Below are 16,643 nucleotides of genomic sequence, written 5' to 3' on the forward strand. Positions count from 1 at the left end.
ATACCATTTATGTCAATGTCATTTGGTGGGACTAGTGTCCCACCTTGTCCATGAATGTAGAGTCCTGATTGGCAAAAAACTAGCTTGTGAATTTTTCCTGTGCAGCCCACACTGACATTTCTAAATCTGGCTCTGTGGTCCACTGGCACCTGCAGAGCAATGGAGTAGTACCCTTTGCAGTGTATGTACTCAGGTGCTCCTCCAGGAGGGCAAATGAGGCCCAATAATGGCCCCGGCACAGTTAGGCAACCCCACTCTCTTAAAGCCAGCAGTTACTGCTAGAATATCTTTAATGCCCACTACTTTGAGGTTGGAAAGTTGACTGAAGTGACGGCAGAGGTATCTAAGGCAATCAGGCATGTAGTTTACCCCAAACTGGTTGGCAACGGACCTGTATTTAAAAACAAATGTGCATTCAGTTTGGTAACATGTTCACCTCAGTGATTATACCCCTCCATTAAGACTTTTCTAACCTCCGCTTGAACCTGGGGCTCTGGCAGCCCTACGGCAGCGCACAGAGCCGAGTCAAACTAACCAGATCCCAGAGGCACTAGTGCCCCCCTGGACGCGGGTCTGCGAGAGACCATATAGATGCTCAAGCCCAAGGATACTGAACACAGGTAGAAAAAGAAATCCCAGCTCATTTATCTGGGACAAAAGCCTGAGCTCACTGTTTAGGGCCAAATTGCAACTGAGACAGAATTTGGTCCAGAGATTATGTTCAGGACTTAATCAGGCAGACTCCAGGTCTACTGAACAGAGCTCAGTGATAGGGGTGGGTGAGTGTAGGTGGGTCAGAAGTGAAAGGAATGTCTGATTCAAATAGTCCAGTGTAATTTTGCCCTGCCTATGGATGTCAGTATTTAGCTCAAAGTCATTTAAGTTCTATTCTCTTTTTTTTCAGGTTACTAGCTGTTTGACTGCCTCCCTGTTCTTTCTTTGGTTAAAGAATTTCCTGCTCACTGTCACCTTCTTTGTCACACCAGCAAAATGGGAATGTCCCACAGCACAGCTGCAGCCAAGGCTTCCATATGTTGTTGTACCCAGAGAGCTGCTGAGGGACCAGAGTCAGTGTCTGGCGATGCTCCTGAACAGCTCTTTCTAGTCTGCTTATTACTGTGTCAAACAGGAGCTCAGTGGCAGGAGACAGAGGTTTGGTCTCAGCTGGGTCACTGGAGAGATCAAAGAGCAAAGGAGGGTCATGATGGGTTACGTCTTCCCCAAAGCAATGGCACATTCCACATCTATAACAGGCTCCAGCACCGTCTGGATGGAATATTGGAGTCACATAATGAGCCGTCCACAGTGCCCCACCTGCCAGGAGAGAAACCACTTTAAGTAACAAAGATGGACATGAACTAGACCGAGCTCTCCTAAGTGCAGTATTTTCCCTGCAAAGGCTTTTATTCCGTCCCTGTCATAGGAAATAAGCGGCAAGCCAAGATGACCATGCAACTATTTATCTACTGGGAACTAACTGAATTCCAAAATAGTCCTTTCCAAAAGCTGCTGAACCGGTTCTTTTTGTTCTTCTAAGGTGGTGATCTATAGAACCATTCTTAAAAGCATTTCTTTTTACAGCAACTGGTGCCCTCATTTATCCCTGCTAGAGATGACTAACTTAGTTCTACAAGACAAGGGCCAGATCTTCCTATGTGTGTGGACTGTACCTAGTGCATTGTAAGTGCCAACTACTGCTCTATAAATTGCTGTGCAAGACCAATGGTCCTCTACAAGCTGGACTGCATTTCCTCTCTCTGCTTTGCAGAAGTCTATCAGCTCAAAAGACTGTCCCTAAGAATTGTCCAGTGGGCCTCAGATAGCTAGGGGGCAAGTCTTATTCCCAATATAGTCACAAGGGTGTTGGGAGTCAGTGAGAGAGTCGTGTGTGGATGGACCACCTATTTAAAATGACTACTTGGGTATAGCTTTCAAAGAACATTCTCATCAGCATGGGGGCTCCCAGCTCACGGTAAGGAGGGAGATGAAGCTGCTCCAGGACAAGACTGTGATGTGTTCCCTCAGGGACTCAAATGCTTCTAGAGTTTGCAGGCCCACATGTACTGCACACTTTCTGCTATTCCCCTTTGTAGGGTGTAGCAAGGGATGCTGGAACAATTTTCATAGTGGGAGAGCTGAGAGCCATTGAACCAAACTGTAACCCTGTAGATAATGGAAACCACTTGAAGCCAGTAGGTGCTGGAACTGCAGCACCTATGGGTGTACATAATAATGTAGTGATAGCTAGCTCTGGTGGTTGGTGCCTTATGTGGGGGGAGGTCCCCATCTCTTCCCCCTGCCCCGGTGGAGCTGTGTGTGCCCTCAAGGGTGCAGTCCTTGCAGTCTTAGTGCAGGGACTGGAATTGTACCTGGCCCTTACGTGGTCTGCCTAAGGGAAAATTCTTCATGGTCTCTCTCTGCACTTTGCACTCATGGAAGGACTAGACAGAATCTGGCCCCAGCTTATTTCCAGTCTCAGAATGTAGCTTAGTCGTGAAAGCAGGGCAGCTTACTGGATATCAACTGTAAGCAAATAATACAATAGAAACAGAAACTCGTTTTCAGCACAGTGTGAGGAACACTAGATCGCAGCGCCACAGCAGCCCGTGGCATCGGGCAGTTGCGCAGACCCGTGGCTCCCCAGCCTCTGAGCGACAGTCGGAACAGAACTATATAAACAAAAGTAGCAGCATCACGGTAGGAGGTTGGCTAATCATGAAAAATGACAAGACACTAAGAGTGCAACTGAATGCAGTTTGATGGGAGATTTGCCTCCCCCCTGTATCCCACGGTCTGATAGGAGATGATACCATTGATGTGAGCAAAGCTTTGTGAGTGACATTATTAACTGAGACAAGGTGGGTGGGGTAATATCATTTATTAGACCAACTTCTGTTGGAGAGACAGACAAGCTTTCAAACTACACAGAGCTCTTCCATAGGTCTGGGAAACGTACTCCAAGATTACCTCACCCACCTTGTCTTTCTCTTATATCCTGGCAACGACGTGGCTACAGCTACACTGCACACATTATTATCTTATCATTAGTATTATTTTTATTTTCTATAAACAATCAGGGCCATGGAAGCCCAAGGTCCACATAAAAAATGTTCATGCTCCCAGTTGTTAGCAGCCATCTGATGGTGACACATTTAGGCCCTGATCCCCTGTAACTGAAATCCCATTCCAGGAGGAGGAGGTGGTCGTGTCCAGCACAAGAGAGAGATTAGACATGATGCCTAACTGACGGAAGGGTAGGTTCAACACTCTGAGCCATTTCTGTAATGCATGCAGCACAAAAGCCAACATTTGCATTTTGTATATATGACGTTTTCTTTTTGGTTCAGTGGAATCTGCTGAACTCTCCCGCCTTCTGTTTTGCCCTGAGCTGTTCTCCATGACTGGGAGGCTGCAGCTTTACCCCGTGGTCTGAGTGTTGCTGCAGCCAGGATGTCTTTTGCTAATCAAAAACTATTATGAGAAAGGTGGTGGAAACAATAATGCATCTCAAACTCTAGCAAATACTCCAGTTTGAACACCTTCCATGGGTATATTTCTTAATTTAGTTGTAAATTACAACTATACTTTTCAGGCTGAATCTCAGAACTTCTTTGGTGTGATCACTTCTGGCTGAATTCCTCGGTTGTTTTGGATTAAAATAATGTATTTGGAAATATGGTAGACACAGATGTTTCCCCCCTCAGACATTAGCAGAAATTATTAAAAAAAAAATGATGGATTGATAAATAAAGGTCACAGCCATTAATTGTAGCTGAAGTTTAAGATTAACAATTTCTCAGTATGTGTTTTTTCTTGGCTGTATGTAAGTATGTGAACTCATACTTACATACTTACATATACTGTGGTATATCTAGATACATTTTCAATATATAGATATGTATCTCATAATCTATTTTATATATAATCTATATACCGATTATGTCATTGATATGTGTTCAGAAAAATTAATTTGTCTATGCATTTCATTAAATATTTTAGGCCATATTAGCCCAGTTACCTGGCTGTCTATTTAGCTCACTTATACTGGCTAGTTATGACTGATTCTCCACTACCCTGCACCTTGTGTAGTTATTTACATCTGTGCAAAATGGGTATAAAATATTAAATAACTACACAAGGTGCAGGGCAATGAAGAATCTGTCTCCCTGTTAGTTAGTGTTGAAGGGTGCGCTGAGAATGTGGCCACAACAACAACTGGAGTGTCCAGAAAAGAAAAAAAAAACCCAGAAAACAATGGAGAAAAACAACATTGAAAGCTGAGTAGAACTCGGCATTGGAGAAGCCAGCAGGGGTTCCAGCCAGCACAGACAGACAAAGAGGAACACATAATCGGAGTTAAAGCAACCCTGACTGAACTTGAGGGAAGTGTGTTAATTTTGGGGTACCATGTTAATGTAATATGTGCAAGGAAAAACTGTTTCTTGAATCTAAATAACTCTCAATTCCATCTGGTAATAATCAATTTAACAAGCAGAAAGTGTCACTAATAAGCCCTATTGTGTCAGGATAGATGAAAGGACTCTTTAACATATAGACAAAAGACTCTCCCAGCCTAGATGAAGGGCCTAATTGATGAGTCCTCACTAGAAGACAGAAAGATACAATGGCTTCACATCCAGACAGCCCAATATACATACATGAAAGGACAATAAGTAGAACAGGAACGTGATGTATTTTAAAATGAGCAGAACAATAAGGAGAAATCAATTGGACTCCAAAGATTTCTCCTGCCTTGTAAGAAAGGAATGGATCTGAGCAAGGAACAGATTTTTGTTTCAGATTAAATTACATGGAATATTACAATTTTTGGTTTAACTATGGTTCATTTAACCAAGTTTCACCTGCCTGAATTTCAGACCTACCCACATTTTGAATATATCTGATCTGCATGTCTGTAATGGACATACACGTATAAGTTATGCAGCCAGATGAGCAAATTATTTTTGCTCTCTAAATTTGTGGGGGAAAAGATTGCTTGAGTAGCTATGAGATTCCTCCCAAAAATGATATCTTGCATTCTCTCTTATGTGACTAAAGTGGGAGCGGATATACATGTGCAGAATGGTTCATTTTTTATAGAACCATCTCCTTGTGTTTCAATGGGATAACTAGGAAGGTACACAACTCTATGCAGTTAAGTAAATCAAATATACATAAGGTTAGACAGGTAAAAGATAAGAGCAAGAGAGAGAGAGATATTAACAATCCATTGTTACATTATTGGTAGTGGGGAGCAAAGATATGTGGTGCATTAGATCAATTTGAAACCAAGTAGCAGACAACAACACACATAAACCAGTCTAAACACAAAGCTTAGTAGGGCATCAATATACACGACCATCATTATTTTTATATTACTATAGCAGCTAGAGGCCCAAGTCAAGCTCAGAGATCCATCGTAAAAAAACATAGTAACAGACAACTCCTATCCTGGAGAGCTTTTAGTCTAGAGATAGACAATACACAGGTTTCAGAGTAACAGCCGTGTTAGTCTGTATTCTCAAAAAGAAAAGGAGTACTTGTGGCACCTTAGAGACTAACCAATTTATTTGAGCATAAGCTTTCGTGAGCTACAGCTCACTTCATCGGATGGAAACTGCAGAAGACATTATATACACAGAGACCATGAAACAATACCTCCTCCCACCCCACTCTCCTGCTGGTAATAGCTTATCTAAAGTGAAAAGAAAAGGAGGACTAGTGGCACCTTAGAGACTAACCAATTTATTTGAGCATGAGCTTTCGTGAGCTACAGCTCACTTCATCAGATGTTTACCGTGGAAACTGCAGCAGACTTTATATACACACAGAAATCATGAAACAATACCTCCTCCCACCCCACTGTCCTGCTGGTAATAGCTTATCTAAAGTGATCAACAGGTGGGCCATTTCCAGCACAAATCCAGGTTTTCTCACCCTCCACCCCCCCACACAAATTCACTCTCCTGCTGGTGCTAGCCCATCCAAAGTGACAACTTTAGAGTTGTCACTTTGGATGGGCTAGCACCAGCAGGAGAGTGAATTTGTGTGGGGGGGTGGAGGGTGAGAAAACCTGGATTTGTGCTGGAAATGGCCCACCTGTTGATCACTTTAGATAAGCTATTACCAGCAGGACAGTGGGGTGGGAGGAGGTATTGTTTCATGATTTCTGTGTGTATATAAAGTCTGCTGCAGTTTCCACGGTAAACATCTGATGAAGTGAGCTGTAGCTCACGAAAGCTCATGCTCAAATAAATTGGTTAGTCTCTAAGGTGCCACTAGTCCTCCTTTTCTTTTTGCGAATACAGACTAACACGGCTGTTCCTCTGAAACTTATCTAAAGTGATCATTCTCCTTACAATGTGTATGATAATCAAGTTGGGCCATTTCCAGCACAAATCCAGGTTTTCTCACCCTCCAGGCCCCCCCCCCCCCCACATAAACTCACTCTCCTGCTGTTGCTCCTCCAATACACTGGATGAGAGGGGGAAACTGAGGTAAGTGAACTAAGGGAAGTGACTTGCTCAGGGTCACAGAAGTTTAGTGGCAGAGCTAGGAATAAAAACACAGGTCTCCTGACTTCCAGTTTAGTGCCCTATCCATTGCTAGACCACTCTGCCTCTCAATAGGGTTAGATGATTAAAAGCTTGGTGTGTTCACATATTTTCCTACACAGGCAGATTAATTTTATGATCTCACGTCCACATTTTGGTTTGGGCCAAAGGCCCCATTGGTTTCTATACTAAGTTCTCCCCTAAGGCCCATCCTTTCTTGAACCTGGCCCAGAATGGTCAGATTTGGGCTGTGATTTCTCCTATTTCTTATACTTTGTATTGCCCCATCTTAAATGTAGGATTCTCTTTTGTGAGCCACACTACACTGACCCATTTCCTAAACACTACTCTCAAACTTGTGGCTAAGTGACATTTTGTATTGTTTCACAGGTGCTGCATGGGGATATTAGCCAGAATATAGTTAGTTGCATTTTTATCTGTCTGGGTCTTGGAAACAGTTTCAGGCCATTGTGTGTGCAAGATCAGAAATTTCTAATCTGTGGGGAGTCCCAGAAAATGTGTGTGCAGGGACCTATTTGACTACAACATCTCTCTGAGAGATTGAGGGGTTGGGAAGAGTGTTGGATTCATGTTGTTAGAAAAACTGGTGTGTAGAAGAAATGTCCGTTGCTTTTATTCCATTGAATTTCTCTCCCAGAAGATGAAGAGGTGGGGCCCCCAGTTGTCAGGATATCTGCCCAAGTGTCCTCATCTAAGGGACATACCTATTTTCTTTTTATATGTAGTCACTTGTAGTCTGTTTCTGTATCTCGTGCAGGGCTGTGGTGGGTTGGCTCACTAGTCCTTTAGTACTTATTGTTAAAAGCTCCATTAGTTAAATTTCAAATTTGGAAGACAGTTAAAGCATGGCCAGTCAGAACTTGTCTGAAAAGGAAACAGGGATTTAAATGGCGTACAAGTTGGAGATTGATGAAACACTCATTGGGAGGGGGTCCGAGGGAGGGGGAAATCTCTTTGTTTGAAGCACTTTGAGGCTAGGCACATCTCTATGGATTCAAATTCAAAGCAAAGCAATATTGATGGACCCCCGGCCTCCTTGGGTGCATTAGAATTTATCAGGTTTCAGAGTAGCAGCCGTGTCAGTCTGTATTCGCAAAAAGAACAGGAGGACTTGTGGCACCTTAGAGACTAACCAATTTATTTGAGCATGAGCTTTCGTGAGCTACAGCTCACTTCATCGGATGCATGCAGAATTGAGCTGTAGCTCACAAAAGCTTATGCTCAAATAAATTTAAAGGAGTACTTGTGGCACCTTAGAGACTAACAAGTCCTCCTTTTCTTTTTACGGATACAGACTAACACGGCTGCTACGCTGAAACCTGTCAAATAAATTTGTCAGTCTCTAAGGTGCCACAAGCACGCCTTTTCTTTTTGTAGAATTTATCAGTGTACCACTGCCCTCTAATGGAATGTTTCATAATATACCTGCTTGATTATCAGTTTTCTTGGAAGTTGCTCATTTAAGTCACCAGGCAGATAAGATACAGAGCCAGACTTTAACTCCAGCTGATGGTGTATGTTTGGAGAATGATTCATTCTGAAATCTAAACCAATCCAGCCTCCCTCTCTTGAAAACACACTTTCATATTCAGAGAAACTTTCAAACTTAAGCCAATAAGCTTCCTTGCCACATTTGCTAATAATAGAAGATATCTGATTCTTTAAACTTGGGGCTACTACATTCCAGACCATCTTTCTCTTCCCTCAACCCCATTTAATCCTACAATGATTCATTAATCGGTCATTTTCTTTAGCAATGTGCGTTCATCTGAGAGATGGGAGACCTGGGTTCAAGGCCCTGTTCTAAATCAGGCAGAGTGGGGATTTGAACCTGGTTCTCCTATAGTTTGAGGGAGTGCTCTTACTGCCAGGCAGAGATAAGAGCCTCCCTTCCGCCCACCAATTAGGCACCTAGAGGCCCAGATTAATGAGAGATTTGTGCCTAAGTCCCTTTGTTAACCTAGGCCTTAAATTCTGCCCAATTTCATTCCTGGATAGCTTAGGTGGCTCCCCTCTCAATTGATGGTTCTACGAATCTTTTTTAAGCACCTAACTCTCCCCCATGCATTGTACAGGAAGCCTGTGAACATAACTCCGGGTTTAGGGCCTAGATTCACAAAGGTCCTTAGGCGCCGAACTCTGTTGATCTGAGCCTATAGGCACCTGACTGATGGGCTGGAGGGAGACACCCATCTCTGCTTGAGACTCTCAGCTGTGACTCCTCTCCTGCAGTTCTGTGTCTAGGCCAGGTCAGCCCTTTCTCATGAGAAAAGAGAGACAGAGAAGTGAACCTATCTGATCATAGCCAATAGCCCAGTGGTTAGGGCACTCACCTGCGATGTGGGACACCTACATTCAAATCCCTTCTCTGTCTGGTTCAGAGCAGGGACTTAAAGCCAGGTCTCCCACCTCTCAAATGAATATTCTAGCCTCTGGGCTGTGGAGTATTTGAGGGGATCAAAATCTCACGTAAGGTCCTATTTGAGCCTTTAGGTGCCTAATTTTATCTTTAAAAATCCAACCCTTAGTAATAGCTATGCACACCCACCCGAGCACCAAAAATTGCTGACCTGTTCGTCCACGACTGTCATTTGTGTGAAACCCACTCTGGTAAGTGTGCTCTGAGAAAGCCTCCCACATCCAGCCTCACTGCAGAGAGAGGCAGGAAAACTCCTAGTCTGAGAATCCCTTTGGGCTACGGAGTGAGCAAGGGTTCAGAACAGCTTGTTATCTGTGGGGTAACATCAGGATTTAGGCAGCTTTGCTCACAACAACTGGTGGAAACAGAGGCACCTAGGGGGACTTCAAGTGCCTACACAATTAGGCGGCTGCTGAGCAGTGGTTTTGAGAACATCAGCGATACCTTAATGTGGGATTTAGGTGCCTAAGAACCTTTGTGGATCTGGCCCTAAATTCTTATGAAAAGGAGCCTCAGAAGCTGGCAAGCTCAGCAGGGAGCTTGTCTAAGCTAGACAGGATCAAAATGCAGAGGAGAAGGGCATAGACGCCTAAGCAGCTGACCTAGTGCACCAGGCTGACAGGCGCCTCCCTACACTCAGGATGTGTTGGCATGAACCCTCTCATGCAGTTAGGTACCAAAGCCAGGATAGCCCCTGTAGCGAGCCCACACCCTAGCAACCAAACTGTCGCTCTTTCTTGCACACTCAATACCTCTCTCATGCTTTGTCCTATTTTCTCTTTGTCCCTGGCTGTCTGCTGTGTGGGTGCTGCGCTGCCCCACTCCATCAGTGACCTGCATCTCGCCCTCCTGCAGCAGGACCTGACAGGTATCAAGATTTCAGTGTGCTCAGAGCACAACTACAAGGATTGGACCTCACTGACGATATAGACAATTCTCCCTACCTTCGTGACCTTCAGGGCTTTGGCTTGAGTGAGGGATCTGAGCAGCTTACTAGCTGTAACATGGTGTCAGGCCTTAGGCGGCTTTTGCAAATGCTGACTGGTGGAAATTTTAGGTGCTTGGGGGATTTAGACACCTCTGGGGGTAGGTAGCAGCTAAGGAGCAGCTTTGAAAATGTCAGTGGCATCCAAGTCGTGGGCTTGGGCACCTAAAGAGGCAGATAGGCACCTAAATACCTTTCAGGATCTGGCCCATAGGCTTCGCAACAATGAACAAACAACATCTTAATATCTTTAAAAAAATTTGTCCCTAGTCACCCTCTGTGACTCAGTTTTCCATCTGTGCAATGGGAATAATAGCACTTCCCTACCTCACAAAGGTGTAGTGAGGATAAATACCTTAAAGACCGTAAGGTGCTCAGATACTACAGTGATGTGGCTATACATGTACAGAATATGATAGATACAATAGCTGATATATTCCACTCAAAATGTATTAAGGATTTATGAGAAATGTTTAGAGGCATAAATCAACTTTTTGGCTTTACCAGCAGTAACTAATTAAGCCTCACAACACAACACAACGAGATGCAGTGAAGAACTTAAAAATTATTACCGCCATTTCAGAGACAGGGAAACCAAGGCAGAAATGTTAAGTGACTTGCTCAAGGTCTTAGAGACAGTGCTTAAATGAGGAGAAAGGGATAGTCTCCTCCATCACCTTCCGCCTTACCTCAGCCTTCAGGAGTGAGAAACATGGATTTCTTATAACCACGCATTCATGGTTCCTGACACTACACCATATGCAGGTAGGGGAATCTGTGTCAGCACAGGACTTAGAACTCTGGAATTCCTAGCTCCCAGCTCTCCTTTTCTTAGGGGAACTTGACATCTTTAAGAATATATCAGCAAGGAAGTTTGTTTGTTTGTTTGAAGGTTTTGGAGTTAAGTCATAATTAAGAAATGCATTACAGCTGCTGTCAATTAGCCTAATTGAAGAAAGATGTTTCACAGCTGAGCTTTATAAAGGGAAAACCCAGTTTAACAGAGAAAATGGAACTCTTGAAAATAAGCAAACAAATTCTTAAGCTTAAAAAAATAGGCTGTATCCATGATCACTCTGTTGGTAGCTCTCCTGATGCTTTTGCAGCTGGAGCAATGAAAGCACTGGCTATCATGAGGCAGCAGCACCTTCTATTATTGTAGGCTGAGCGCCAGATTTTTAAAGGTATTTAGGCATCTAAAGATGCAGATAGATACCTAGTGGGATTTTCAAAATCTCACGTAAGGTCCTAGTTGAGCCTTTAGGTGCCTAAATTTACCTTTAAAAATCCAACCCTTAGTAATCATAGAATATCAGGGTTGGAAGGGACCTCAGGAGGTCATCTCGTCCAACCCCCTGCTCAAAGCAGGACCAACCCCCAACTAAATCATCCAGGCCAGGGCTTTGTCAAGCCTGACCTTAAAAATATCTAAGGAAGGAGATTCCACCACCTCCCTAGGTAACGCATTCCAGTGTTTCACCATCCTCCTAGTGAAAAAGATTTTCCTAATATCCAACCTAAACCTCCTCCACTGCAACTTGAGACCACTGCTTCTTGTTCTGACATCTGCTACCACTGAGAACAGTCTACATCCATCCTCTTTGGAACCCCCTTTCAGGTAGTTGAAAGCAGCTATCAAATCCCCCCTCAGTCTTCTCTTTCGCAGACTAAACAATCCCAGTTCCCTCAGCCTCTCCTCATAACTCATGTGTTCCAGTCCCCTAATCATTTTTGTTGCCCTCTGCTGGACCCTTTCCAATTTTTCCACATCCTTCTTGTAGTGTGGGGCCCAAAACTGGACACAGTACTCCAGATGAGGCCTCACCAATGTCGAATAGAGGGGAACAAACACGTCCCTTGATCTGCTGGCAATGCCCCTACTTCTGAAGCCCAAAATGTCATTGGCCTTCTTGGCAACAAGGGCACACTGTTGACTCATATCCAGCTTCTCGTCCACTGTAACCCCTAGGTCCTTTTCTGCAGAACTGCTGCTGAGCCATTCGGTCCCTAGTCTGTAGCGGTGCATGGGATTCTTCCGTCCTAAGTGCAGGACTCTGCACTTGTCCTTGTTGAACCTCATCAGATTTCTTTTGGCCCAATCCTCCAATTTGTCTAGGGCCCCCTGTATCCTATCCCTACTCTCCAGCATATCTACCTCTCCTCCCAGTTTAGCATCATCTGCAATCTTGCTGAGGGTGCAATCCACACCATCCTCCAGATCATTAATGAAGATATTGAACAAAACCGGCCCCAGGACCAACCCTTGGGGCACTCCACTTGATACCGGCTGCCAACTAGACATGGAGCCATTGATCACTACCCGTTGAGCCCAAAAATCTAGCCAGCTTTCTATCCACCTTATAGTCCATTCATCCAGCCCATACTTCTTTAATTTACTGGCAAGAATACTGTGGGAGACAGTGTCAAAAGCTTTGCTAAAGTCAAGGAACAACACATTCATTGCTTTCCCCTCATCCACAGAGCCAGTTATCTTGTCATAGAAGGCAATTAGATTAATCAGGCATGACTTGCACTTGGTGAATCCATGCTGACTGTTCCTGATCACTTTCCTCTCCTCTAAGTGCTTCAGAATTGATTTCTTGAGGACCTGCTCCATGGTTTTTCCAGGGACTGAGATGAGGCTCACTGGCCTGTAGTTTCCAGGACTCTCCTTCTTCCCTTTTTTAAAGATGGGCACTACATCAGCCTTTTTCCAGTCATCCGATCGCCATGAGTTTTCAAAGATAATGGCCAATGGCTCTGCAATCACATCCGCCAACTCCTTTAGCACTCTCAGATGCAGCGCATCCAGCTCCCTGGACTTGTGCTCATCCAGATTTTTTAAATAGTCTCGAACCACTTTTTTCTTCACAGAGGGCCGGTCACCTCCTCCCCATGCTGTGCTGCCCAGTGCAGCAGTCTGGGAGCTGACCTTGTTTGTGAAGACAGAAGCAAAAAAAGCATTGAGTACATTAGCTTTTTCCACATCCTGTCACTAGGTTGCTTCCCTCTTTCACTTTCCTTGACTTTCTTCTTGTTGCTAACATACCTGAAGAAACCCTTCTTGTTACTCTTAACATCTCTTGCTTGCTGCACCTGCAGGTGTGATTTGGACTTCCTGATTTCACTCCTGCATGCCCGAGCAATATATTTATACTCTTCCCTGGTCATTTATCCAATCTTCCACTTCTTGTAAGCTTCTTTTTTGAGTTTAAGATCAGCAAGGATTTCACTGTTAAGTCAAGCTGGTCGCCTGCCATATTGACTATTCTTTCTACACATAGGGATAGTTTGTCCCTGTAACTTCAATAAGGATTCTTTAAAATACAGCCAGCTCTCCTGGACTCCTTTCCTCCTCATGTTATTCTCCCAGGGGATCCTGCCGATCAGTTCCCTGAGGGAGTCAAAGTCTGCTTTTCTGAAGTCCAGGGTCCATATTCTGCTGCTCTCCTTTCTTCCCTGTGTCAGGATCCTGAACTCGACCATCTCATGGTCACTGCCTCCCAGGTTCCCATCCAGTTTTGCTTCCCCTACTAATTCTTCCCGGTTTGCGAGGAGCAGGTCAAGAAGAGCTCTGCCCCTAGTTGGTTCCAGGAGGGCGAGTGGCGCAATCCCAGCCCAAACCAGGGCCACCACACAGGGGGCTGGAGGAGCCTCACTGCTGCATGCCAAGCGGGCGGGAAGCAGGAAGGGTGCCTGGGGACAGAGTGTGGGTGGGGCCACGGCTGGTTTTTTGGGGAGGCACAGCTTCCCCCAGCCTATGGTACCTGCTGCCAATATCTGTCATGTGTTTGTCCTCTTGTCCTCTCCCCAGGGACTCAAGCATGTGCAGTAGGGCATATTGTTTTGGATATTTTTTTTTTATAATGTATACACACACTGCTATATGTTTACTTACCCGTTGTTTCATAGTTTCATAGATCTGAAGGCCAAGAAGAACAATTAATCATCTAATCTGACCTGTTGTGGGGAAAATATTTATACTCACTGTCCTTTTGGTGCCACCGTACTGCATGTAAATATAGCCCACAGTAGTGAAACAGGAACTCGTGCTCCGAAAGGTGAACTTTTCCCTGCAGTAAAGGCATCAGGTTTCGCCATCGATCACCCTAATGTGAGGGAGAGAATGGAAGTCACCAAACTAGGGTGAGTACATTCTGTAGTCAGCACTCTCATTGCAAATGGCAATTCTTAAACAAGCTACCATTTGAATCAGGAAATACGAACATTTAAAATTACATATTATTCCACAGCTATAGAGACTTGAGCAACTGATTTTTCAGTTCAGTGGTAGTTCTGAAAAAAAATATTGGACTTTTCAGGGAATTGAAAAATGCTATTTTTGGTCTGTTCCAGACCAAGGATTTGAACCTGGGTCTCCCACCTTTTGGGTGAATACCCAACCACTGGGGCTAAAAGTGACAAGATGGTGACCAAAGGGCAGCATCACCTCCTCCAGCTATTTTATTAATGGCTGAAACTATTCATGTCAGGTTAACAAATCATTTCAAGTCACTCAAAAGTGCATTTTCCGTCAAATACACTATTTGTCTGAAAAATGTCAGCCAGCTCTAATTGGGTCAGTGGAACACTTAATATCTCACACCTCCTTAGCGCCTTTGCTCCAAGGGTCTCAAAACACAAGTACATTACAAAAACATCACCATGGTGATGTATGTTAGCACGATCATTTTACAGAAGCGTAAACTGTAGCCACAGGGAAATCCATTCTTTCTAACTTTGGTGACTAAGGCTGAAGTCGATGGGAGCTGCCGGCGCTCAGAACTCCTGAAACATCAGGTCACATGTTGATGATTAAATATGGATTTAGGAGCCTAACTTTAAGTACCAAAGCTTTATAATTTTGGTCTAAGTGGTGAGCCGTTTGGTTACACACTGAATTAGTGACAAAGCCAGAAATAGGACCCAGGTGTCCAGTCTCCCAGTCCTTTGGTTTATGCTCTAACAAAACATTTCTGCCTCCCAAATTCCTATGCACCCTTCTAATACAAGAGGGCTTTTTTCTTTAAAGAAAACCAGAATCATCCCAGGGAATCACACATATACATTTGTTTCCATCGTTTGTTTATGAAAGAAAATGGAATTTAACTATAATTAATCCTATTTTTATATTAAGAAGTAAACTTATAATAGATAAAAAATATTTGTATTTTCCTTAAAATCATACAGAATGGGTAGAACTAAGCAGGAGGAAAGACAAAGACATTTGTTTTTAAAAACTGTATGACTTCTAACCTGACAATGTCCCTTTAAAACAAGCAACTGTATATTAGGTTGCGCAATATCAATCTTTTCATTACAACTGAAATACAGCAAATATGGTTTATGAAACAGTCTCAATACCTGTCCTGAGGCATTATCCCTGCAGCCAGGTGAGCCACTGTGGGGTAAATGTCCATATGACTTGTAGGTTCATCAATAACTGTATCCGCAGGCAATACTCCTGGCCATCTAAATATCCCTGGCACACGGATCCCTCCTTCCCAGCCTCCCATGCCTTTTCCACCTGTTGTAAGAGAAATGGCACCAGAAGTGATGAGTCATTAGGACAGGGACTCAAGTTATTGTGAATTTACAGATTAGAATACAATATTCAAATACTCTTTAAATGAAAATAAATCTCACTAAATCTAGGAGAGCAAGGAAAGCCAGGGTTAAAGACAGTGCTGACTTTGCTCTTCCCAGCTGCTTATTACTACCATCTTTAAATTAGACCATTTTCTCCTATGGCATCTAAGGCAATTCATGATTGTGAGGTACTTTGGACAGAGGGGAGCAGTTCTATTCTTAAAACCTCCAAAATAAACAAAATTCAGATCTGTAACATTAATGTGGAATTTTGTGATTTAAATATAAATTAATTAGGGGGCTCCTTGATTGTCAAGATCTGACAGAACAAACACAAAGTCAATGGAAGAGAGATTGAAATCCTGTATGACTCTCAGGAAAGCAACCTTGGGATACAAAGGGCTCATCAGGCAGTTCCAACCAGAAGTAGACGGAGCATAGCAAAGTAGTTCATAGACGCAGAAGAAGACTCTGGGAGATGGCTGACAGTCTTCAAGGACTCCACGAAATAATCTACAACTGCAGGGATGCTCTGAGACAATTCTAGAAGGAAGTATGCTATGTAGGAATATGAAGTATTGCAGAGCTCCAAAGAGGACCCTATAAATACTCTACAACAAAGGAGACTCTGAGGCTATCTATAGCCCTTGAATATAGTCTGTACGGCATCTCTTTGAGCTCTCTCTCTATTCTTCTAATTATCTCTCAATTCCATCCCAATCCCTAGGCATCATAATGAACTGGCTCTCTTTTAACCCAAAATATTCACTACTTTGAATGGCATTTCAAAGTGAAAACCAAAGAGAATGCTAAATAATTCCCAGAGAGGAAAAAAACATTGTTGAGCTACACATAAGATTATAAATATGTATTAAATAACTGCAGCGGAGGACCTTAATAAACAATGTAATTTAATACCAAAACCCTGGTACTCAGGAAATTCTAAGTTAAGTTAAAAAACAAACATTATAAAGTATGAAAATATGGAGTTCAGGTACCCAAATAACCTTAGTTCTGCTCTTTTATGTTTGCCACCCTGTGGCGAGTCAGACAGGCACTTATGAAAAGTATCACA

The 16,643-nt window shown here is 43.4% G+C and overlaps 1 protein-coding gene across 1 annotated transcript in view; it reads right to left on the minus strand.

Moving 5' to 3' along the window:
• Positions 1–928: 928 nt before the first annotated feature.
• Positions 929–16,643, minus strand: part of LOC140898931 (arylsulfatase H-like) — a 55,399-nt gene continuing 39,684 nt past the window's right edge. Inside the window, 4 exon segments of the mRNA XM_073313951.2 lie at positions 929–1,314; positions 13,968–14,072; positions 14,075–14,088; positions 15,344–15,506. Coding sequence (XP_073170052.2) covers positions 944–1,314; positions 13,968–14,072; positions 14,075–14,088; positions 15,344–15,506 — 653 coding nt within the window. The 3' untranslated portion in view covers positions 929–943.

This window comes from Lepidochelys kempii, chromosome 1, assembly GCF_965140285.1.
Source record: "Lepidochelys kempii isolate rLepKem1 chromosome 1, rLepKem1.hap1, whole genome shotgun sequence".
In the NCBI taxonomy this organism is placed as follows: Eukaryota; Metazoa; Chordata; order Testudines; family Cheloniidae; genus Lepidochelys; species Lepidochelys kempii.